Source organism: Calliopsis andreniformis, chromosome 10, assembly GCF_051401765.1.
Source record: "Calliopsis andreniformis isolate RMS-2024a chromosome 10, iyCalAndr_principal, whole genome shotgun sequence".
NCBI classification, from domain to species: domain Eukaryota; kingdom Metazoa; phylum Arthropoda; class Insecta; order Hymenoptera; family Andrenidae; genus Calliopsis; species Calliopsis andreniformis.
This window is the reverse complement of record NC_135071.1, coordinates 20,097,162-20,123,256: the sequence shown is the minus strand read 5'-3', so window position 1 is coordinate 20,123,256 and position 26,095 is coordinate 20,097,162. Positions and strand designations below refer to the sequence as shown.

Here is a 26,095-nt window from a genome sequence, read left to right as displayed (position 1 = left end):
AGCAAAGGGAGAGAGCTAGCTAGCTGGAAATTAGAAAAGTCCTCTCAGAGCTTGTTCGAAATCCGCGCACCGCGTATTTGCCCTCTCGAGTACGTCGCTAGTAACGTATGCGCGCAATCCAGAGCAGCTGGCTGGATGAACCAGGAGAGCTGGTTCTCCGGAAACATATTCTATGCATACATGCATGTTCAACACCTGCGAAGCACTGGCCATCGTCCGGCCAGGATGTGAAATTACGGCATTTAAATAATTTCATTTAATCTTCGCGCTGGCCTGGCTTCACCCCCACCCTCCTGGCTCTTCGCGTTGCGTTCTTGCGTTTCACGTTCGACGTCCGAAATGTTTTCCTGCTGTAATTTCGCGGTCAGCCGAAACAACGATGGAGACTAGACACGGTGAAAACGCCTTCACGCGTTCGTTACTCTGCCTCGTTTCGCGGGGATTAACTGGCAAGCCGATTTCCTCGCGATCCATTCCCAAAATATCGCTGGAATTTCGACAACTGCTGCATTAACGCGGATTTAACCCTTAATTGATATGGTCAGGTCACAGCATTTATTCTATACCACTTTTAATGCTTCTTGTATAAGATGTTAATGAAAAGAGGATTGAATCTGTAGAATCTGTAAACAGTGATGTCCTTTCTTAGTTCGCGTCTTATATTTTCGTTCTTCCACACAACTTGGATAGTTTCTTGGCATCGTTGTATTAATTAATAATTTACTGAGGCCATTTTGGTCGTTCCCCAGCTCGATCGATATTTTCCAACGAAACTTCCGACTCGGCCCTTATAAATTTTCCTTTTACAACTTCTAAATTTCCCGTCGAAGCATCTTCGCGACCTGGCCAGGCCAACAGAGAAACGAAGAACAGAGAAAAGGCGTTGTGCAAGTTTCCGGCTGACGAAGAAGAAAAAAGCTGGAATCCGGTTAGACCTGGCCGTCTTCTTGCCGGAAGTTTTCGTAATTAATCGGACACAAAGTAGTCCGAGAATTCCACCAACTCGGTTAATTTGATCCATCGGATCTAACGTCGACTTTGTTGATTTCCTAGCCAGCCACCGACTGACTGGATTTTCCAGCATCTTTGGCTGCTTCGTAGCGAAACCATAGTTACATTTAGGAAATGGAAATTATCACTTGTAGGTTAAAAAAGTGACTTTCAGAATTTTATTGATTTTATAGAAAGTTAAACGCTTGAAAATATTTCAATATTTAAAAATTTGAATATTTGAAAATTTGAAAGTTTGAAAGTTTGAAAGTTTGAAAATTTGAATATTTGAAAATTTAAATATTTGAAAATTTGAAAATTTGAATATTTAAAAATTTGAAAATTTGAAAATTTGAAAATTCGAATATTTGAATATGAAATTGAACAGTAATCCAGTATTAATTTTCGCCCACTAGTTATTATCTCCTCCTACGTTCAATTTCGGAAATCTTCCCTATTGAATTTTCCCAAAATGTTAGGGAATTTTGTAATTTGGTCGGTCAACCGATGCAGCTGCTGCTTACATTCAAATTCAATTCGTTCGCGTCGGTGTTTCACCAGCCGTATGATGCGTGTTGCTGCCCTATTCGGGAGGGGAATGCATTACTGTGGCTACAGGAGCAATTACCTTAGTTAATTAACGAATTTACAACTGCGACAGCGACGGTGTGTAAATCGGCATGTTTCGCGTAACGCCGTTCCGCGAATTCGGATCGGACCGATATCGTTATCGCGCGCGGCCGTGTAAGCTTTTCGAGGGCTTGTTGTTTGTATACAGCTTTTCGAATTGCTCGTAATTCCAGCCGTTACTATTAATTGCCTTTCTACGCAATTTTTCTACTCCTCCCTCGGCTTTTTTCGCTTTTGCGCTCGTTCTATTTCCACGATGATTTTTCTAGTTGACAGATACAGAGGAGACTCTTTTATAGGAATTTCAGTTTCGCCAAAAATACGCGGAATTGTTAATAAACATCCTGTATTTCATTTCGACAGGCTTTTCGAGGACAGTCACGTTGAGATGACTGTAACTATTCAATGAACCGTACAATTCAATAGAAATTAAATAGTCCAGTGTTTGTCATTAGAAGAAGCTCGATGAAACGTCAACAAGACGAATAGTTTATGCAAATATCCTCGTTGTTCGATGGAAAATCGGCTCTTCAATGATATTGTCATTTAGCCGTGGGCTGCGAACACTTGCGATGCAGCGACGTTGATTAATTAGACCGCGGTCATTAATTAGAAGCTCGACAACCTAAATGGCGCGAAGACTAGAGACGTGATCCACAGAACGTTGCTAGCCTTTCCAAGTATTTCATTTCAAGCCGTTATCTGTCCTTCAATAATCTCGAATCTAATCGTCGAAAGATAGGACAGTCTGGACTCTGCTTCCTGCACGAGTGCTCATGAAACTTTTTTATTGGCCACTCTGAAATTTTTCAAAGCCCGACCCCGTTACCTTTTAAACCAGTAGACAAATGCGACTGGTCCTTGCCACTTAAAAAAACTGCAGTTTTTTTTTACTGAGCACTATATTTTATTATCTTAATTGCTCACTCGCTATCAAACGTTTAACTAGCACAATTACTTCATTAATTCCTTCAGCGTGTGCAAAAGTTCCTAAAAAAATTGTCGAATTAAATTGTAGCTTGTACAATTGTAACTTGCGAGCCTGTAGAACAGCTGTTAAAGCGTTAACACACAGTGGATAGCAGTTCGAGGCGAAATATTTTTCCCTTAAAATGGAGCTTTGTTCCAGGGACACGTTCTAAGAGGTCCACGACAAGTTTCGCGGAAAGTTTCGCCCGAATCGGGATAGCGTGAAGTTTAAAATTATTTCGAATGTTATCCGAACCGTGATGGGCTCGGGAGCTCGAAAGTCTCCGGAGCGCTGCAAATCTTGAAAGCTTTGAATGCGTTACCCGAACTTTCGTGGCTTTGACAGTCTCAAAAATTCTGATCCCGAAACTTTTCACCGAGCTTCCACTCGGGGAAAAAAGCGAAACAAGAAATCCGTAATCGTCTGTATTCTTTCCCTGCCAGTACTCGATTCCAATATACACTCTCCTACAGAGTATCTAAAAAATCATATTTGATCCCTTGAAGAAGTAGAAACCATCACCATTCTTCACTCCCTCATTTTTCCGCGCTATAGTGTTTATCAAGACAGAAGGATAAATCTTCTCATTAGCTAGCAGCTTGACTAAAGACCAGAATAATGGGAATTACCATCTACTCTCGTGACCATTTAATTTGGCTGTACCTGTACAACAAGGATACGCGAAACAAATCGATTTCTATCGACGAAATGAGACGCCCCGCCGTCAAAATCGAAACACGTTCCCATGGAACGGGAGGCAGCAATGTTCGAGAAAATTTTTCTTCGAGACACGTATATAGCTTGCTCCATCGGTGGCTCCTCGATTCCATGGGAGAGTCTCGTTTTCACGGGGCCAAGGGGAAGAGATTTATCGTCTCCGTGAGAACACGAAAAGTGTCGCAGCCGACCAACGAACTTCTGCCCAGAGACGGAGGGTGCAAAGGGTCGACAGACTTGCCCGAATCGTGGGACTCATCGATCGCTCGGTTATCTCTTTTTCACAACCGTGCCGACCCTCTCCTTCCTCGGGCTACTGTTTGTATCGCGGGGCGAAGCAGACTGTCAAATTAATCGAGGATATTAATGAAGAAGGATGAAAGCGATGCCCCGAGAAATATATTATCAGGCGTAATTTAATTAAGCTGGCGACTGGTCTTAGCGGAGCTCGATTTGGCGAGTGTTTATTTATTATTAAAATAATTGAAAGATTTCCTCGGACTGCATACTAAATACTCAAATGAAATGATTGAAAATAGAGTTGACTGTAACATTGTCCATTGGATTAACCTCAGGAAGTAGTATAATTCCCTTATAATCTCACGCTCAGTAAGTGATACAACTACGTACATGGCCGTACTTTGTAAGTAGCGTGTCGTAGAATAAGTAGAACAGCCTCGTGCGTGGTCGTACAATTTGTGACTGTAAAGCAGTAATGCATGAACATTTTTAAAGGCATATAGAACTCTTCAAAAGTCTTGGAACAATTTTCTTTCATATAAATCAAGTGTTCCAAAAACATTTCAATTAAACAGTGGATTATATTCCCTTCACTTCTAATTATAATCGCAAATAAATTGAACCAGGGTCGAATCTTCCCCTAAAATTCAGATCGGCGAGAATATTCCCCACGCCTGCGGGGCTTTTTAACCGTCTTATATTCGTGCTTTTGTTTCGCGTCTCGGCTCCGTGAGCCGAGGCATCCCCCTCGTTATTTTAGTTCCGCGTTCGCTCTGATACTTCCGCCTGCATCGCCGCCTTTTAGGGTGTAATCATTTTGTTTTTGAATATTTCATGCATATCGAGATTGATCCGGATGGGATCGAGATCCGGCAAGGGGAGGAAAAAAAGGTTTATGGAAATAGGTCCCTCAGCTTTTCCATGCTTTAACGTAAGTAATCCTTCCGCCGCCGTATTTGCATACATTCCATGTGCGTTCCCGGAATGCCGCGGCGCATTTCCGACTCTTTTCTCCTTCCCCCTTTTCCCTCCTTCGTTCCCCCCGGCCGATAAGACTCGATCTCGGGATGTAAAAATGAGAATTAGAGATAAGGGACAAATGCAAACGCTCGGTTGTAATACGTTCGAAGCACGGATCCTATTTCTTGTATGCCCTTCTGCTTCCTTTACTGTCGCTTTCCAGTTTTCTGCCTGGAAGAAATTGTGGGATGAACCGTCACGGTTTGGCGGAATTATTCTATTCGAGCTGAAGCTCGGGTAACGATCGAAGGGTTTCGTTACGATCTGTGATAGAAAACTGAAATTTCAAATACTCCACGTTATGTAATATATTCAATATAGGGTGCTGCTGTATTATTGGGTCCCTGGGTTGGGTAAATTTTCGTGTTTGTTATTTCAATAGACCGGCAGTACGAATTTCCGCGGCAGCGATATCGAAAGAACAGCTCCGCTGGGTTTTATCTGCTTTAAGAAAAGTATTTTCTTTCTCGAAGCATTCGCGACCGTCTCATCTGGAGGAATATTGCCTGCTGTCTGGTTATCGATAGGGCTCGATTTTGAGAGCAAATAGAAGGGTTCGATGTATCGTGTTACGTATCGACCATACTTATGTGTATCATGAACAAATCGACTCGAAAGTGAACTTCTTGGTGGTCGGAAAAGAGGGGTTATTTTACATATTGCGATAAAAATAAAGTAAAACTCCAAATATGGCTATTCAAAAGTTCAGTAGATTGTATCAATTATTCTAATTGCTCCGGTATTCCTGACGTACGCTTTTTGAAGGTCATCCAGTTTCCTGTAGGTGTATAAATCATTCACGCGGCCCATTGTATCGATTCACTGAAAATTACCCGGTAATTAGCTGCAACTACGAATAGAAGAAATGGAACGAAAACCACGGTTACCTAAAATTGCCTGAAATGTCAATTGATTCCAGGAACGCCGACTGGCAATGAAACTTTTAAAAAGTACAATCATCTCCGTCCTCCAAAGGTAAAACATTTTCGCAGAACCGTTCGTCCTTGGTCTTCGTTCACTAAAAATACCAAAAGCTTCGGAAAGCTACCGCCCACTGATCCTCCCAGAACCTTGCGTCATCGTCCAATTGCGAGCACACAATGCTCCGACATCGAAGTGTAAATATCCCCATCCATCAAGGGTGTCGCTCGTCAGCCCCCTCCATCGACGATGAGTCGCAACATTTCCGCGAAATTGACGGAGAAAAAAGCTGCGAAATCCCTGGGAGAAAAAGCCTAATTAAAAGGCGGTGGATTAAAGGAGGGAGAGACCTTCATTAGCGTGTAGATTTTCAGCGTTCTAAAAACTACCACCCCCGTCCATCCCCGGACAAAAGATCCCCGGCCTGGGAAGGAGGTTGGTTGATTGGGGCGCGGCAAAATGTATTCATGTATGCATATGAATTCAGTCGTCGGTAGGCCGAGGCGTCGCGACGCCTAGACACGTCGATGTCTGCGGGCTAAAGCCCGATCCGCTGAAAAACATCTTAATTGGACTTGGCTGGCCGTTCTCGCGATACCAATGGACCTTCTATCTTTCATGGCGGGAACCTCGAGGGCTGGCTTTCACCCTCTCGGGGTGTCGACTTATCTTCGACGATCCTCACACCTCCCTGAGTCGAGATTCTTCGATAATCTGGACGATCCTAGGGGCGCCGAATATTTCAGACCTCTTCTCTTGGATGAGAGGATCTTGTGTTAGGATTTCTTGAGGCAGTTGTTGAGAATTGGGGTAGTTCTTCCATTGATAGCACGTGCTTTTTTATAGGGGATGAATCGATGGAATTGTTCACGATCTTTCAATCCTTTTTAATCTCGTTTCAAGTACTTATCGAGAAGATTCTGTGTACCCAAGGGGGTGAGAAAGTGACGCTATGAAAATAAATTCAGGACAGCCTGTAATCACGTTGATTAAGGAGAGCGAATGCAGCAGGGTCGGTGTCCCCTCATTACGAATTATTAGGTAGCTGGATGGAGTCCCGCGAGGGGGACAGGTGGATAATTAAAACAGGTGTCGCTGCAGCGGACCGCAGAAGGGAAACTACCAAGCTGAAAGGAGGGTGGCCCACAAGAGGGATCAACATGCGTCCAAGTCGCAGCGGGGAGGGTTTCGAAGGGGTTGGTGGAAGGGAGTAAGAAGAAGGGAGGTCAGAAGGTAAAAAGGAAGGCAACAGGATGGAGGGAGACTAGAGAGGAAGGCCGTGTTAGCTTCTACACTTAATCACTTTTGCTAATTGCAGAATGATTGCTCCGCGCTTGAAGTTTCAATAATGGGGTTGTTACACCCCTCCGAGCAGAGCTTCGTAACTGGTTATACACTGAGCAAGGCTCCCCAGCTATCACCCTTTCTCCCGTTATCTACCGCCCTGTCCACCTCCCCGTTCGACCCCCTCGCTCTCTTTCCCGACTTCCTCAGGTAGCGGCTGATGAATGCCATAATAGTCTACCTGCCTTCGGGTGATAAGAAAGTAATCATTCCATCTGGCCACCGTTATTCCATTACTCTGGGACGAGTTCTGCCTTCTGCCTCGCCCCCTCTGGTCGATCCTCTTGCTCGCCCCCCACTCCCTCCGCGTGCAGGCTCCCACGGAGAACGGACGGTTGGTGCTAATTATGCAATTATGGCGGTGAAGGTGGGCTAAGAGGGTCCCTCGGAGCAGAGGCTGCCTTCGAAAATGAAATTTCTCCGCGGTGGCTAGCAACGACGTCGTTATAAATATCGAGTTAATGTTGCGTTGCCTGATGAATAGCGACCTCTGAACGTGATACGCTCCCGCGATAGTGTAAATCGTCGAGCGTGTTAGTCGGTGAAAGCCTCTGTTTTGAAGTGCTTCGGACCTGTGGACGTTATTAGTGAATCGTTTCGTAAGCGACTTCTCGCCCTATCTCGGTTGTGCTAAATAAGTGGACAGTGATAGGTTAAGTGTGTGTATTTACATGTATGTGTGATTCTGTGAGGGTGGAAATGCGGGAGAAGATTAACTTCAAATGTAAGCAGAATTTTATTACATAATTTATTTACCGAACTGCGTCGCCAACGTCATCTTTGGTATCGCATGAATCGTAATGAATTTCTCTGCGGAAATTACGTGTTACATAAAGCGGAATATGATAATATTTATTTTTAATCAGATAGCCCGTGGTCACGGGCAGAGACAGATGATAGTGAAACAAAGATATAGGAAATTTAATAGGTTATATATAATTTACAAAAAACCGGCTTTTCAATTTGTGATACTGTTCAGAAATTAAGCAGATACTGTAATACAGGTTCTCCTGTGTTTTAAATGAGAGCGATCATTTTGATCAGGAAAAAGAGGCTGTTGTTTAAATGTAAATTTTACAAGTAGCGATTGAAAAAAGCAAATCGAAGCAATGCATCGGGCAGAACGAATTAAAACGGTATATCGAATTTTATTAAACGCAGATGAAAGTTAAATGCATAAAGCGTGCTTCTTCGAAAATGAAATTCGTTCGAATAATAAAATTGGAAGTTTACCAAATACATATGTTGGAAAATATTTTTCATCGATATACATGAAAACATTTTTCGAAGCTCGTGTATTCGATTTATTGACATTTACGACTGTTTGTTAAATTCTCGATTAACTTTTTGATATTACCGTGAAACGGATTAATTCGTGAGGAATAGCAAGCATTGAATAAGTATAAGAATTCGTTAAAATAAGACGGAGATACCGTATGGTTATACTACTTATTTCTTTAAAAGTCGTCCTTTAATTACTTCATTCACGGCTTGAAAATAATTAGACACAAATGATTACTATTCCACTCCGTCTATATCGAGAGAAACATGAAATACCCTGAATTTCTGGATTTCTAACTAGCCCCTAAAGTAGAGTCAACATCCCTATTGCAAATTACTTGGCTGCTTCATCGTACAATGCGTTTCGTTTCACACAGTTGTTTGCTTACGTATGAATATGTACATGGCTGAAATTGTGCGCCATATAAGCATGGTATTTCATCCCCTGGCTTGTCGTAATTTCGCATTTGGCTCTCGTAATTGTGTCCTCTCTGCAACCCATCTACCGCGACGCAAAAGATTTCTTAGTGAAGGAAGAAAGTTTCCAAATCAACTTCCTCAATACTGAAAAAAACCCTGTGCCATCAAAAGGGACCATAAAATATTCTTGCTTCTCTTAAAAATTAAATTTTCAAGACCACTTATATAATTCTGTACAATTTTTGAAAAAGGGTATTGTTTTTTTCTTCCGTTCAAAGGGAACAAGGGCAAAGGGTATATATATTGAACGTGTCGCTCGACGAGGGCGGGTATTGCACCATGAATGGGGTCAGTTGCGTCGATATCGCAGCGATAAAATGTCCCAGTGCAGGAACACGTAACGCGAATTGCACGCAGCCGCGTGTATCGACATTGACCCCCTATACAGACAGTTTATCAGAAGGGATTGTAATTTTTAATTACTCTCGCGTGCCGCGGTGTCGTTACGCTTCAACCCCCAACACACTCATCCCCGCTTTTGTTGACACGTGAAAGAATCACACACAGATATCTAGCCATTCTACATGGGGAGCAATATTCCTCTGATGAAGAGAATGTTGAACGCTGAGTGGATTTCGAGTGGCTATCGGAGGATTCGCGGTGGCTAATGAGGGAATCAAGGATGTTAAATGTGGCTATTAAAGTGGCGCATGATTGAGCGATTCGATGGGGTGAGAAGGTTTAAAGGTGGAATTCAAGGATCGTGATTGAAATCGACGAAATTTTAAACTTAATTTACGCGTAATTAAAAAACGGGAAAGCAATTGTTGATTGAAGAATTTGAAGGAAAATTTGCAGTAAATTTTTTGCTAAAATTATTGAAGTACTTTTTTATGGAATAATACTATTAAAAATGAAAATACTGATTTGATGGATACTCCAGAATTTCCTTCGCTTAATCATTCAAGAACGAACGTACAAGCTTCAGCATATGGCGAGTTATGTACCGAATGAAGATGAGGAGGCATTATGGAATAGTTTGCCAGAAAACCACAGCATGTATGGATCGTAGCGCAAGAGTCTCTTTGTGTAGAACGTCGCGTGCCGTCACGGTGGCAAATTTCCGTGCTGACGTGCCTGCCGCCTCGGTTATACGAGTTGTTTATACGAGCAATAATTTATTACTTACCCCTATGACGCTGGAGATCGTTAATATCATAGACGTCAGAAGGGGAAGATGGAGAATGCTGCGGAATTGTGCTTAAGCAAAAGGGTGCCTCAAGTGCATCTGCTCAAGTTTTAATACTCTTCACGGCCTTCACCATTTTTTCTACACATTTTAAATTCTTTGTAATTTATTCTTATCTCGCGCTCTCAATCATTTCAGAGTAGTAATCGTAATTCACATTTCCTTTAAAACTAAATCTCAACAACTAATCGATTACTTAATTAATTATATCAGAATGATTAACAACATGTTAGAAACATCAGTCTACAAGTTGTCGCGTTTCCAATTTCCACGCCGAAGTTCTTAAAAGTTTGAGGTGAACCACGACCGTGAGTATTCCCAACAGGTGCAACCGTCTCCCTTGGGGTAAGAGCCGTCTTGTCGTATGTCAGCCGTTTGGAAATTCGAAATTTCTATAATTTCAACTTTTCCGGCTGGCCAGACCTTTGCTTGCGTCAACTTTTATTCGGTAAAAGGGGTTTCGAACTCGTTTCACCGTGGTAGAGCCAACAGGGACCCAGCATGGAGCCTGCGGCCTCCTTCCGCTCGCGTTTTCCGCCGTCCCTCTGAGAAATTTAACTTTCCTCGCGTCGGCCACGGGAATCGATACCAAGAATGCTCTGGCTAACGAGTCGTTCTCTCGAATCAGCCCTGTATCTGTCCTTGCTCAGCAGTTCCCCTTGTATCGAAGCTAATGATTCCATCATCGCTGCGACGATTCGTCGGATATCAGCGATTTTTCTGTCATCTTCGAACTATTAAACGACATTCATCCCCTGAGGGTTTTAAAGGCAGGGATTATTCTTCAGCTTCCTTTTATTCGAGGAGTCAATTCAATCGCATTAATTCAGTAAAAATAATCTCATCTGCAAGAAATATTAATTAACTGTGCATTTTCATTCTGCTTGCAGGTCCTTCGTTTTGGGGTTTAATAAATCCTCAGTGGTCGCTGTGCAGCAAAGGGAGGAGACAGAGCCCCATCAACATCGAGCCCGACAAGCTCCTCTTCGACCGCCACTTGAGGCCGGTGTTGGTCGACAAACACAAGGTAATTGATCGAGTGTTTCTCTTTTTTTATTCTCGACGTGCTTTAGTCTCGCCATATCCCTTTACAATCGGCGCAGTGAAGGGTTGGATGTCCCTAGATTAAAGAAGAGATCTGAACGTTGAGGCTTTGACGCCCAAACAATATTTCGTTGAATTTATAAATATTTCCTCGGGAAAATTTACGAACTCCTTACTAAAATCTACTTACATTGTTTCTGTTTATTTGTTTCTACGCGTAAGCGTACAAACTTTCGCGAGAAGGGGCATTCGATGGTCCATCAATTGCAGAGGAGTCAGAAAAAGAAAAAGTATCGTCACTTCTGTCGGAAACGGAACGTTAAAGTGAAAATTAACATTTTTCGGATGATTTATTTTACTGGGGACTTCTATCGGAGGGCGGGGGTGGGAGCGTATTCAACTCGGTACGAACAGCTTCGCCAAGGGTATTCCCAGAGCTGTCGCCGTCTAGTAATGGATTTCGAATTCACCGTGGACTGCTCTCCACTTTCTCTCTGTCCATTTTTCACTGGCTGGAGTTCGTTAATTCGATAATAAATCCATTAATTACTAGCCTGACTATTTAACGTCCCTCCTCTTCTTCGCTCGCCCGCTCACAGCGGCTGTGTCCGCGGTAATACCCTCAAGGCTTCAGAAACACTAATCTTCCATTAAGTAAACATTTATTCATCCCCCTCCCCGCGGTTCGTCGTCCCCCTCCGCGAAAGCTCGCTGATCTAGAATTATTCGGGGGATTCGCTGTCGATCCTACCGACTGTCACAATGACAGAGACGATGACAGTGGCTGACTAGAGATACAAACATTTTCAAAAGGATCGATTTTCTTTGAATTATTTATCGTGTGAGGTGGAATTCTATATTCATTCATATTGATTCCTTTACAGAATTACTGTCACATGAAATATTTATTTCTGGTTTATAGAGGACCATCTCAAGTATCTCAGATTTTAGTTTTTAAGGTGATTTTATAAAAAAAACGCCCCTGAAACAGTAGCCACGAACAAATCAGGCAGCAGTGTCATTAATATCATTGGAGCTTCGACACCTACCGAACCACCGTCAATTTCCCCGGTTTTCCTCGCCTCCATTTTTTCCCCGACGCATTCCATCGAGGCCCAGTTGCGTGAAAATTAACGCAAAAACCGATTTACGCCCGGCTGTTTCGCGACCCGAAAATCGATGCAAATCGAAGTCCGTGGCCGCGTAAATATGGTAAATCTCGTCGATGCGACTTGCAAACAGCAATATGTCGTCGATTGATTAATCGTCGAAAGGTAATTAATGGTGTACAGAAGGCGAGGGAGGAGGAACGATACACGGCGTGCAATTTTATTCGGAATTTTAATATCGTTGACTTCTATCCCTGAGAGGAGCGAGCTTTTCGCATCCCTGAATATTCATCGAAGGAGATTGGAGCTCTGCTTTTCGAGCTGCCTCTCTCTCCTCCAGGCTACGCGTATTTGCAGGAATTCTTGGATCGTTCGAGCCCCGTCTCGTCTACATTCAGACGCTACGGCAATTTGTTTAACGGTTCAGCAACGATCGCCCGCCCCGAAATGATTATTCGCGAACGGGACTGCGCTGCAGCACCAGTCACGAGTCGAATAAATATTTATTCGACGAAGAACGGGACTTTTTACGCGGGATTGATCGACTCGTCGACATTCACGAGGGTCAGTTAAATTATTTATAATTCCTGATGAATTTTTACACCCTCTTGGCCACAGTGTTCCTCCATTTTTGATTGGGTACAATATTCGACATAGTCGGGTTGAATGGCAACTTGAAAATAAAAAGAAACTTTGAAAATGACGAATGCACGTTTATAGATACAGTGACTCGCTAATTTTCACACAAAAGATTCTAGAGACAGTTTTTTATATTAACATTGAGGCAACTAGATGAGTGGTAAAGAAAAGGGGTGAAAACTTGGCAGGTAATAGAAACAATACACCATATTAATTCACACTTCAAGGAGTATAACAATGTCGATAGCAAAGTAGGTATTAAATTAATGTACCATCAGGCTATGAGAAGGGGTGAAGAAAGTTGGTAGCAGTCTCATTCTATGTGATCCTTATACAAGATTAAGGTCTCCTTCGTAGGAACTGTAGGTAAGGCTCTATCACGAGATCTCACGCGCGTGCTTTTATCGTGCACTTGCGTGAGGTAACGCGACACGAGAATTTTACGTCTGTTTCAGCCTCCGAACAGATGCGAAAGTGCACCTACGGAAATTGTTTTATGCAAATCACGCGCGACTGCCTCGTGTTCTTGACGAAATGAACGTCGATTCCCTTCGACGCCTAGGAATATTCAAAACCGACACAGAATCGCCTCGAATCGATGAAACTAGTATTGCATCGACACGGTTTGATTTCGTTTTTTCTATCGAGCGAGCACAATGCACGATATCAAAATTACAGAACAGATGGACGTGCCGTGGAAATTCTGTTTTCCACTTCTCGGTTTCGTCCCTGCAAATTTACAAATGGCTGAATTCTAAACATCTATTTCGCTCGCGAGATTTTCAAACAGTAAACTGGATTGGCATTCTCCATGGAGAATTGTTATTCCAGTAGCATAGGGGAAACGTAATATGAAACATGTTAAATGGTGCGATTTCGCCACTCTTCTCTTATAGCCCTCTCCAAGCCGAAAAATGGACAATCGGGGGTGACTTCCCGTCTCGATCAGCCTTCTACTCACGTGCCAGCAATCAGGGAGTCAGCTGAGACGTCCACGTGATTCGTTTCCGTCGCGACGTGATTCGCGTTGGCACGTCGTGTATACGTAACAAACGGAAACGTTCCGCCTTTGAGATAGCGAATTCGCGCGTCTATTCACAAAGGCTGGACAAAGCGCACGTGCAGCACCCAGCGCGGAACACCGACGGACGATGTTTCTCAAAAGACTTGTCGGCTGTTCCGCGTGCTTTCCGCGACGAAACGTTTCCGCTTGGCGTCGCGAGGGAACTTTCTTTGAACGGGCCGCGAAGAAAGAAGGCTCTACGTGCCTCTAGCGCCGAGGAACCTCGCAAAATTGTTATTCGCCGACAAATTTACGATGAATGCTTGTGTGACCCATTTCCACGTTCCCCGAAAATATTCTGCAGCGATCGTGGAAAACTGGGAGCGATAATTCTGCCATTCGAGTCCTTACGCAATCGAATCGATTCACGTAACTGAAAAACAAATTAGAAGAACCTGAGAAAGGACTAAGGCAGAAAGAAAGTTTCCCACGTAATGAAATAATGTCGCCTCGGAGCGCCTCGTGCCTCGATAATTACACAATTTCGTGGACTTCATCCTCCCCCCTGCAGGGCTTTATTGTTACGCGTTCCAGTTGCACATCGAGGTCTGCTCGACTTCAAACGGCGCACAGGCGTGTCAAGTTCCGCGAGTTTATCGAATAATAACACTCGGCGAAGTAGCATTCGCGCAAATACTCGACTCGCGAACCTTAGAGCTCTAGCTGGGCGACTGTTGTTTACATCTCTACCCTTTTCTTTATTATTAACCCGCTGCTTCGTCATTCGCGGCTAACAATTCTTCCATGATACCAGAATCCTTCTTGCTTCTTCTCGTTACCGTCTCGAGTTTCTTGCTGACGCAGTAATTAGCACGTTGAGGTCTAATGGGCGATTTTTATGGAGCTACTTTTTACTTGAGCCAAGCTGTGTCATTACACAGGCGATAGTAAAATTTCAATTCTTAAAAAAATATTCTGCCACTTTCTAAAGTTTGAGAATTAAAATTGTCCAATAATCTGAATTACAATAGGACTGAAATCCACCATCCTCCTCGAAGAATTCTTCAGCAGTTTCGCCCGTCCCCTCGTTTTTGTGTAAAGAAGGGTGGAGGGAAAGGCACTGGGCAAAAAGAATCGCGCATAGTTCGAATTTGTCGGGCAGGACACAAAGTGCCTTCCGCGGAAACGCCCGTGAAAAGGTTTAAACGCGCACCCGGGGGATCGTTTGCTCTTCCTCTCTTTTCTTCTTTCCACCCCCTTCAGGCCCGACGCCCCCTCGGCGCAGAGTCAATCTTTCCGGGCGTAAGTAGCCGACTTTCTCACGAGGCGAGCTCATCGGATACATTCTGCGCTTTGAAACGAGCCACGGCCCGGGACTCATCATTGTTTGGCCCACCCCCAGCCACCTGCCGTCACAAAAGCGCCAAAGGGAGCGGCCACCCCTGAGCACTTGAAGCCGCATCGGTTAGCCACCCTCTCACGCGTTGTTTAACCTAGAGAATCGAGGGCTCGCGAAAAAGGCGCGCCACTGACGCGTTATTTCGACGGATCGGCACCCCTGCCACTCGTTTTTCGCCACGACTCGAGACTTCCTGCCAGGCTTCGTTCTCCACCCCCTCCCTGGGGGTGGTAAGAGCACGATTTCTGAGGGAAGCTCGGGCTGCGTGTGAATATGCGATGAGAGGGGTGTGGGATCGTGGGTCGTGTTGATGGTTGTTCCGTGTTCTGCCTTCGTGTTTGTTGTGGAGGCTGATTCGAGCACTTGCTGGTGGTCGAGGTTATTGTTTTTAGAGGGTATGGGGAAGTGGCGGTGAAGGGTGAGTTCTATAATGAGGACTGTTTTTTGAGATTTGTAGAGAGTATATGCTCTAGATAGCATTTTAGGTGGAATTTTTTATTGGAATTTTTTTATGTTTTTATTTTTATTTATTAGCCTTTTTATTTAGGGTAACATTTTCATTGAATTTTCCTGGGACTCGCTGTCCGGAGACGTCTAACTATCCGTGGATTATTAATGCGACGAGTCTCCCTGGTGTCCACGGGAATTAATGTGCCGTTTCGAATATTAATTTCTAAGGAAGTATCGCGATGGGGGACCGAATGGATCCAGCCTGACGCATCCCCGTAATGTAACTATTAATCTTCCTTGGTATAAGCGCGCATGGTAACCGAGGGCAACACGACAATGGACAAAACCTTGATATCTTCAACTTGTCCCGTTCCATTTTGCCCTGCTCCACTTCCATTCCAACGTCTCGGTGGCCGGGATTGCGACGATAACGAGGACAGCTTTGTTGAGGAACAGCAGAGTTCTCTATGGTCCCCTTTGGCAATGCTGCAGAATTCAAATTTTTATTTGGCGAAGCAGATCGGAGATATTCGCGAACAGTTTACTTCGTTTCGATTATGTCTGATCATATATAGTTTATTCTACTGAACGACGTTCGCGAAACGCATTGACTCGTTCTACTTGGTCTAACGCATACGCAATTCTACCTACTCCATTTAAGTGGTTACCTCCAAAATTCACCCTGAAATGATTGATGCAGGTCTGTAAAATGACGTTCAAAAATGGGACACAAGTTCCCTCGTGTATGTCTGCACAACACTCGTCCTATTCTACTGAGCAGTCTTACCCAATCACGTAGACCAAGTTTACTCGTTGCAACTCAGTTGAAACTTCACTAGCGTTGTAATTGTGAGTGCACTTACTGTTTTAATACAATTTCAACTTGTAGAAATCGAAAACCTCTTCTACCCTCGTTTCTAATATACAAAAAGTAATATAGAGAAATACGTTCGTTGACCTGTAACCAATTCAGAATCCAATACAAGGCTAGTAGGAATTAGTGCTAAAATACCGAAACTCTGGCCTAGATTAATCCGAAACGTTGAACCCCTCCATGCCAGATTGGAGTCACCCTCGGATGAACTGAAAGACACGAACGTGACGTCCGCTACCGCAAAGAAAAAACCCAAATCTGTCGAGATTCCTCGATCGTCGACCATTCGAATCGCCCTTAGTCGGCAGAAGTGTCCTCGATCTCGTCGGGGGTTGGAAAAAGAGGCGGGAACGTCGTCAGGCTCGACTACGGGCCGGAAACCGCAGTGACGTCACATCTGGTCCCTCGCTACTTAAACACAACCGCCGGTCGGTTTCGTAGCTGCCCTCTCCTCCGCCCCCGACGACGAGGGGGTGGCTCGTGGATTTATACGGCGTTTAACCCGGTTTAAACTTTGGCACTTAAATTAAACAATAGAACGAACCGCGCCACCCGCTATCCGAGTCGAACGTACGTCTTCGGCTGAGCTTTCCTCCCCCTGCCCGACCTCGCGATCCCATCCACCCAAGCTGATTCGTTCCGATTCACAGGAACGTCTACGGTCGCTAACATTGTCGGACAGCGTAATTTCGCGATCGAGCCGCACGTTTCAAGGGAGCCTTGATTCTCTGGACTTCCGGTCGGGGGTTCATTCTCGTATGTGTGGCAGCGGGACACGGGGCGTTCTGAAATATCTTCAGGCTCAGCTCACGACGAACCTGGGTCACGATTTATTGACGTTTCGTTTGAATCTCGGCTGGATTTGCCGAAAATTTCGCAGGTCTGGCAAACGATGTGTCTTTTCACTGAGAGAGTAGAGAAGCTGTGGTGGTAGAATATCAATCGGAGTGATTATGTAGGATTCAATGACTTTACTTTATTGGACACTGGAAGGTTAGTTAGTAGGAAGTTTAACAAATACAGACATGGAGACGGGAAGAGGGTAGGGACCTTCTATTTATTTAACATTTCCATTTCTATCTTATTTTCTGGGGCTTGTCCGACTATACGTTGTCCTCTTCTACCTGGAAGTCTGTCTGGTCCTGTAGAGTCTCATTCTACTCGCTCGAGTGAGAATAAACGGCCGTACTTGCCCTCGTGTCTGACCGTACGTGGTCCTATTCTACTGAGCATCTGTCCACGAATATGTAGAGATGTTTTCCTTACTACATGGGTCACTTCACCAAATTTATCGTCGAAAGTGTACTTAATGCACAGTCTCTTAGCGCTTAGTTTCATTTTTTATTCAAGTTATTATTGGTTTATTTAAAATTTTATGGATAGAAGCGTAGATCTGTGCATTTTGTATCACTCGAGTAGCTCTGGACTATTTTAGCAAATCTTTTCCATTTGCATAGAAGAACCTATAGAATAAGGAAACAACAGAGATGCTGAAGTAATCCAATTTAAGTGGCAATTGTGGGTATTCTTGAAAACTTAATTTCTCAAGATTCATTCGGAGAAGTATAGTTATCGAGCTGTCCCAAGTTTTGCAGCCATTTACACCCACCTCCCGTCTCAGTTACAGGGGTGGCTGTTGTTTAACCGCGCTGCCCGCAGGCAAACAAATACAGCTGTCTATCAGACCGGGTCTGTAATCTTCTTTCTGCATCTCCCATTTTCCTTGGCATCGGCTGTATCTCTCTTACGATTCTCCTGGAAATCCAAGTCAATTACACCATAAGTAGAGCCGTGAAAAGCTCCTGTATAAATTCAGCTCAGTACTGGCCATAATAGAGACCACAATAAGCGCCTCCTCTCTCTCCGCCGCTCCGACGGAATTCTGCGGGCATTCTTTATCTATCGAGGGGGGTAATTGAAGCCGTGCGTTTCGATAAACTCGAGCAGAAGGAACCTTTGCCCAGGAACTGTTGCGTATATAAATCGCCGTAACCGCCGTATAAACAGAAATGGTTGTTAGTTAGCCCGCATTCCCATTGTTCCATTCCTTCGAAATGGGCTTCGTCGAACTCCATGCTACCTCTTGCTTAAGTTGAATCACGGATAATGCGATTGGGTCTCGATGTGATTGCATTGTTACCTTGGAGGGATATTGAAAATGGCCTTCGAGAGATTCCGAAGTGGTGTTCGCTCGAATTGTTTGCTTTTGGGACGATTAACTTTATCTAAGGAAAGAAGTAGGATCGTTTACTACTGTTCTGGTTTCCGAAACAGTGTTCGCCATCCTCCAACTTCTCCCGACAAACTTTGCTATACGTCACACGATCACAAGCGACATGTCCAAGCATTACTCCCCAGAGAGAAAAAAATATTCAAGGGGTAGAAAACTGGCATCACTTTCGATTCTTTTCCACCGTCGAGAACCCAATTCTTGAACCGCCAATACCCTCTTCGCTCTCCATCAGAGGGGTAAAGCCGCCCCGTCGATCGCGGCTGAAACTTTCCTTTGATCGGTCGGAAACTTCCCAGCCTCTCGCCTTCAGCCCCCGAAAAGAAACTTGCCAGTCGCATTAATCACCGACGCACCGATGAACTTAGCAAGCGAAAATTCGCCAAGGTGGGCCACCCCTCTTGAATTTTCCACTCCTAGCGAGGACAAAACGTGCGAATTTCACGATGACGATTGTTCACCGGAAACAGGGGGCGTTAGAGGGGGCGGTGGTGCGAGGGATGATCCAACCATGGCTGAACTTTGAGCCTTCGTCGGAAGAACGGCGCCCTTTGTGCGAATTCTGCCTCGCAGAACCGCCTCGCGACTCTTCTTCCGGCATCCTCATTGATCCTGGTTCGAAGTTAGCAAGAATGGTTCGCGAAAGGAGGGAAAAAAGTTCAGGATCTATCTCGGTAGAGAGAAACGAAGTCGTTGGGGAACTGAGATCGCGAGGGTGCAGACTTATCAAGAAATAATGAATTATGTACCTACCACTGGGTCTTCGCGTCTTGGAACTGCTTTTGTGACTGCACAGGGTATCTGGAAAATCAGAGATTTCTGTGGGGTCAATGATAACGAATATAATAATGAAATTCTTATTATTGATCTGTTCTACTGATTCTGACTACTACTACTTATTTCTTCTGTCATACTCAGATACGCAATATTTTTTCAGTCAAAGGACAATCCAGCAGAATATTCGATATTTTCAAAGGGCTACCCTGATATTTATAATCAGAAATATTAGAAACGAAGAACTTCTTTCGTCTCGTAGCGTTGACAGGCAGAGGACGAAACAAGCGCGATGAAACAGAAAGGACGAGGGCGCCTGGGCTAATGGGCGGTCAGACGATGGGTGGATAAAGGGCAGAGCTCGTCAGGAGACGGAAATCTATTGCAAAATAATAAGTTATCTCGGCCCCGGGTCGGCTTTTGCCGACGCGTCGTCCGCGGCTGGTTCCTCGGCCGAGGTTACCTCATTATTTCTAACTGATGACGCCATAATTCAGCTTTTCGCGACGTACAAGAAAATGGACTTCCCTGCCTCGTCTTGCACCCCCAGCCAACCAGGCGCCGCGCGACACGCCGTGCACAGTGTCTCTGCCCTTGCTATTCCGTCCAATTAAATGCCTAATCAATTATCCGACGTAGGTTAGTTCGCCGCGCTTCTTGCTCGTACCACCCAAAACACGTCCTCCCCCGTTCCACGCTTGCTGGCTGAGCGTGAAGGCCGAGAGAATTGCAGCGGCATTGAAAGGATCGTCCTGGGAACGATATTTTCCGCTTCGATTAGAGATTCAAGATATTGACCCATACACGAAAATGGGCTGGTTGTTTGGACACTGATTGGCTCCATTTTTAATTTGCGCTTGCCCCTGGAGGATGGGAACATGGAAAAATACACACGAAGAGCTAGTGTTGAGAGATGTCTTGAGTTATGGGAGATTAGTTCTAGAACATCTGAGGGAGTAATAGATATTAGGGGATGTCTGACTACATGCTAACCAATTCCACTTCAACTCTATATTGCGTTACATCAGAATTTTACTTGAAATATTTTTACCAACATAGTACACTAACGAAGACTGCTAATGAAATTTAACGAAACACTCTACCTGGATTATTGCATCGTAATGAAGGTTCGACGGAGCAATTAAGGAAAAATTAGGGAAATTAGAGAAGCTCGAGGGTCGAGAGTGAAATCGATCAAGAGAGGCTCATTGAAGATAGCTTGATCGTCTATTAATTTTTGGTTGAGTTACAAGTGCGCCGACGAGATTTTATGGTAGGAGGGTCGTAATTTAATGGACGTGGCTGTAGATTGAAATTTTATGGGAGCAACGGTGATTTAAATGAAAATGATTTGCACGGAACGCGTAATACGGGATAATTACGTTTCGTGCAGAACTTAATAGAGTTACGCGATTTTAATTATATCCCGTGGATCCGTGCTTTTCTTTTCTGCGTTCGACCGTTTACATCCACCGCTATCGACAGTTTTATTTCCACAACTCCGTGATGGAGTCAAGTGGCAACGAACGTCGATCATAATGACGATATTTAATGGTAAAGAAGAGCCTGAAACTTTCAACAAGTTAAATATTATTTGACAGTCGACATTATACAGAACCGTATAGGGCATGATCAAATATTTCTTTACCATATATTATCATCTGCCTTATCAGTATCTCTTTTTCAAACAGCCTCCTTTCTGCTCTACCCATCGAACAATCCAAATATCGCTCTCCCCAGCGAAGATCATTATTTCCAATTTCGGTGTCAATAACGAAACCAGACACATGTATCCGCAGGACTCACCGTCGAAATTCCTGAATATACATTTCTCTCGCGATTTCACGCAATTAACGTACGTTCCAATTTCCCGTTGGAGAAACGTCGCGACGCGGTATCAATACTGCGAACGCATCCCATTAACCGAGAACCGATTTAACATTATAGCCTGGATACAGCCCCGCGCCTCGTGATTTTCGATGCCACCTGTGTTGCATGATTCTGTATTCCAAAATACGCGTAAGCTGCAGAATGCATTGTGCTCGTATATTCAACTTCTAAGGTTAATTAATCTTTTAGATTAAGCTTGTGTTGAGTTTAAAAATTTCACTCACAGTAGTTCACTTTTTTCAGGTTTCTGGACACCTGCATAACACAGGGCAATTTTTAGTGTTCAGAGCGGACCGAGAGGCAAAGGTACGAGTCAATATAACGGGAGGCCCACTGGCCTATCACTATCAGTTCGAGGAGATTTATATTCACTATGGGATGGACAACGACCACGGCTCGGAGCATCGCATCAATGACTACGCTTTTCCTGCCGAAGTAAGTGGAACTGAAATAAAATTTCAAATACTTTAGTTGAAATTCCTTCAGATTAATATGAAATAGCGAGACTTCTATGAGACCATAAACAGAATTTAATATCGACGATCGGCTGTCCAATAAAAACTAATAGAATTCGTAGCATTTAAGGGAAAAATAAAAATCGAGGTGATGTAGAGCGGTAAAAGGATTTTTTCTCGCAGTGACCGAATTGAGATGATTAGAGGGAATCGGTGATTTGGCTTTTAGAATAGCTGAAAACCATGATGTCGGTCTTTAAATATAAATTAATTAACGAAAAATTAACGTCAGCTTCGATTCCGAGAGGGATCTCCCTGCGTATCACTTTTAATCGACTGGGGAACAATATAGGTCGCGTATTTCGGCGGTCTACGTTCCATTTTCCTGGCCAAAAAGTAAATTCAATCCACTTTTGCTTTCAATTATCAACACAATGAATCATTCCTAGCGCTCGCGTTCTCTCGGTTGAATCCCTCTGTTTTTCTCTTCTCTTATTTTCCCCTGGTCCCAGATTTTTCATATTCGTTTCAATCTTTAGAGGTCAAAGTAATTTCGGGCTTTCCAATTGCCTGATGGAATCGAACTAGAAAGTCTAATAATTCTCCGTTCAACTAAAATCTTACTAGTTAATTGTGAAATGGAAGTTGGGTAGTACTAGATCCGAAAGATATACTCTGGAGGATTAACCACGAATGAACTAGAACCAATCGCTGGATCCCGCACAATGACGGTGGCTGACGTGGGCTGATGTTGGCCAACTTGCCGACACAGTTAATCGAAATTAATCAGGGGTACCAGCTTGACAACGGGACAAATTAAACATTCGTTAAACGCCACGCGACGATAACCCAATTAACCGCGGCCCCATCATCCCTCCGACGAACAAACTCTCTCTAAACGCGACCCAATTTTCGTAAACGTCGTTGGCCCGCCGACGGACGTCGTACGCCACAACTATGGACACTAGTTTGGTCGAGTCAGTAGAAATTTGCTCGTATCAGATATTTGATTAATGATTTTTATTTCTCTCGAAATTTTCACAAATTCCATTTTTGCAACAGTCACATAAAATAGTCTCCTAAAGCTAAAAAATGTCATAACAGGAACCGTTTCAATCAAATTAATATCAAATTTTTCGTCGAATATCAATGAAATACTAAAATAGCGCGACTCGATAAAACTCTGTCAAAATTCCTCGATATCCATTTACAAAATCGATTTTTAATGAACTCTCCCGTGGCAGGCATCGAACACCGAATTTTTCTCTCAGACGAACATGCTGGTAGCAATATCATCTATTATCTCAATCTAAATTCTAGTTTAATATTGAAGCAAAACTGTTCACTTTTGCAAAATTGTAGCAGCTCAGAGATCGAAGTTTAGAGATCAAACATTCAGAGATTAAAATTAGTGATGGTTTTTTACTGGGAAGTGTATGATAATTGATACCCATGTGTATAAAATACTATTTTATAGTGTATTTGCAGTATTTGGCTTTCGAGTATTTCTGATAGGTGAAATATGACTTCTGTCACGCCAGGGTTTACCCAATACTGATATAAACGTTTCACAACAAAGGGGTACTTGCTCCCAGCTACCAGCTTCACATAAATACAGATTCTCTGTAATAAAATTGTCACGCAAGGAAAAAGCAAGTTACCTTCTACACCGGAAATCATTATTTCTGGCTCGACTCGTCGCATCGACGCGGAAGAGATCGATACGCGGTTAATCGAGCACATAATTCAACCGCGATACGCGCACGGATCGTACGTGTTCGCGGGAGCGAAATCCGCACGCGAGCGGCAGCAATCAGCGACTCCGCCCGCAGTCCTCTGCGCTCTTCCAACGCTTCCTCCTCTTTTTCGTCCTGTTTCACGCCGCGAACAGCCTAGGCGCTGTAACTCGCCCGCTTGACGAATGAACTCGCGAGCGTGTACCAGCGGAACGATAAATTTCCGAATGCTCGTTGCCCGCACCGCTGGACGCCTGCATCGCGCTGGACGCGGTCCTCCTCGAAGAAAATCAACCTGCGCCGCTGTGTTATTAATTGATTCTGGGTGGTGCTGCTTGCCAATGCGAAGTCGTGGCTTTTTGCTCTGGATGGAAACGTTTAATCCGTGAGGGGTTGCTGCTTGACGAGAGATTGATTCATTCGCTTTTTTTATGTGGCTGATCTGAAAACTGATAGTATATTTCAAGGCAAAGTTTTTGTCTGAATAGCTTGGCTCCATCCACTGGAAGAGGCTGTATTGTATAGCTTCTTTAGATATGATTGAGGGCTTAATATTGGTCAGAATATATTAGTGTGAGTCGTTATCTAAGGGTTGAAGTATTCATTGATACGAGATGCCACTGCTGGGTCCAGTTTAGGGTTTTTATTAATCAATATTATTCTGAGTAGTGGGAAATAGTATCTACAAGTAGTACAGATCAATCATAAATGACTGATGCGCTCCCACTGCTATGAATAAATATCATGCCATTAATTTCCCAATATAGATCACCATATAAATCGCCATATATCGTCTCTAATGTTCCCAGTAGTGCAAGTCAATAAATATTGAATCATTAATGATTCCAATTAGCAGGAGTCAATCCTATAGCACTTACTATAATTATTAATGGCTGTACGCACGATGTGTTTCGTGGAACATTTCCATCGTCACTGGATTATCATATGTAATCATCTTCATAGTGCTTCTGTCTTCCTTATGCTTTCCATGCAACCCAATTTATTCAATGCTATGAGGTATGAAAAACTCAAGCTTATAGTTTGAAGTCTAATATAAAAGCAATTGAACTTAACGATGGAAGATAACTAGTCAGTTACAATAAACTAGAGACCATTTTGCCACTGTCACTCAACTGTTTTTAATGATTCAGTATTCATTGGCTTAAAGAGATTCAGAAATGGGAACAAGGGCAGAGCAATTTGAAAATCCGCTAGAGTAATTCCTTCCCCCTAATTATTTATTCAGTTACACGCACACCGCCTCTAATTGAGATAATGGAACCACTACATTCGAGTAATCGATACACCAAAATTAGCCACGAGCAACAGTAACATACGCTTCCTATCTCTCCCTCTATTCGTGTAAAAAATTCACCAGGGTCTTTCGTCATTAGGCGATAGATTACGATTGTCTGAGTAAAAATAAAATTTTAATCCCGAGTGACAAGGTAGGAAAACTGCGCCGATTCTCACCGTAAACCGTCCCCGTAATTTCCATTTTTATTCGAGCTCGCGATGCACATCTGCGCACAAATTGGACACGATTTAAACTGGAAAAAGAAAGTCGACATTTGACCGCTGCACGAAAGACACGGGAAACTGGAAGCTCCTGAAAGTTGACGCGAAATTAAAAAGGAAATTGAAACGAAAGCATCCGACGTCTCCGAGTGCATTGGAATTCCATCGTAAAAAAGATATAAAATTGGAAAAAGAAAGTGAATCCTTTCCCGAGGAGAGGTTGAAGAAACCACCGAACCAGTCGAAGAATCTGTACCTGGCCTAACGAAGGTTCGCGAGTTGTCTCCACCTTACCCTCGATCGGGGAAATCAACGAATAGGGATAGAGGACGAAGACAGTAGTGCAGACGGTAGGTCAGAGGGAGGCGAAGGGTCTGGTTGAAAGCCCTACGAGGACAAGAGGATTCTCAGAGGCAGCAGCACTCGAGCGAGTCTGAGCCATTACCGGCATGTTTGAGGGACGAGGCCGCTTTGATGCCGAAAGCCTACTCGAGAAGGAGCTGATGGAGCGGCTCGAGTGCCTCCTCGAATGGCCCATCCTTGTCCCCGCGCCCAAACCGGATGTCCACACAGCGCGACTCACGAATTTATGGGCAGCGCAGCTAAATTGGGGCCTGCCTCACACCTCGGTATTATTGCCCATTAATTATCGCGGACTAACTGGACCGCCTCAGCGTTGATCAGTTCTGGGAGGATTCGTTATCGAATGGGGAACTTGGGAATTTTGTGAGATTGCCACTTCAGGGGATGCATGATAGGTTAGGTGATTTAAACCAGATCTATCTGAGATAGAAGCGAACCGTAATGCAGAGCTAATTTAGGCAAAATTGAAATATAGCTTAGATCCAACTCATATCCAATTCAAACCTGGCTTAGACCCAACCCAGATTCACTGGCTAGATAATGTTAGACTCTGTACAGCGACATGGAAATATAATTTTGAATCACGCTGTATATATAATCTCGATCACAGCCTACCTATATATTCTTATCGAGATCTGCTTAAATGACGAAGCAATTTTCAATGATCAACCACGCGATTGTGTAATAATTACATGGGAATCGTACCATAATTTCGAGATATTTCCGCTGTTACGCACAGAATTTGCTTTGTAGCGTTCTTGTTTACAGTCTGCCGCGTACTGCCCGATATCCACGCGGATCCATGTTCTCTTTATCAGCAGCGCCGATT

At 43.8% G+C, this 26,095-nt stretch overlaps 1 protein-coding gene across 2 annotated transcripts in view; it reads left to right on the top strand.

The window, feature by feature from the left end:
• Carpa (Carbonic anhydrase-related protein A) overlaps window positions 1–26,095 on the top strand; it is a 115,036-nt gene that overhangs the window by 68,436 nt on the left and 20,505 nt on the right. For both annotated transcript variants that reach the window (XM_076387438.1, XM_076387437.1), the window contains exons 3-4: window positions 10,673–10,809; window positions 21,438–21,629. In XM_076387438.1, the coding sequence (XP_076243553.1) occupies window positions 10,673–10,809; window positions 21,438–21,629 (329 nt within the window). The remainder of the gene's footprint in view (window positions 1–10,672; window positions 10,810–21,437; window positions 21,630–26,095) is intronic.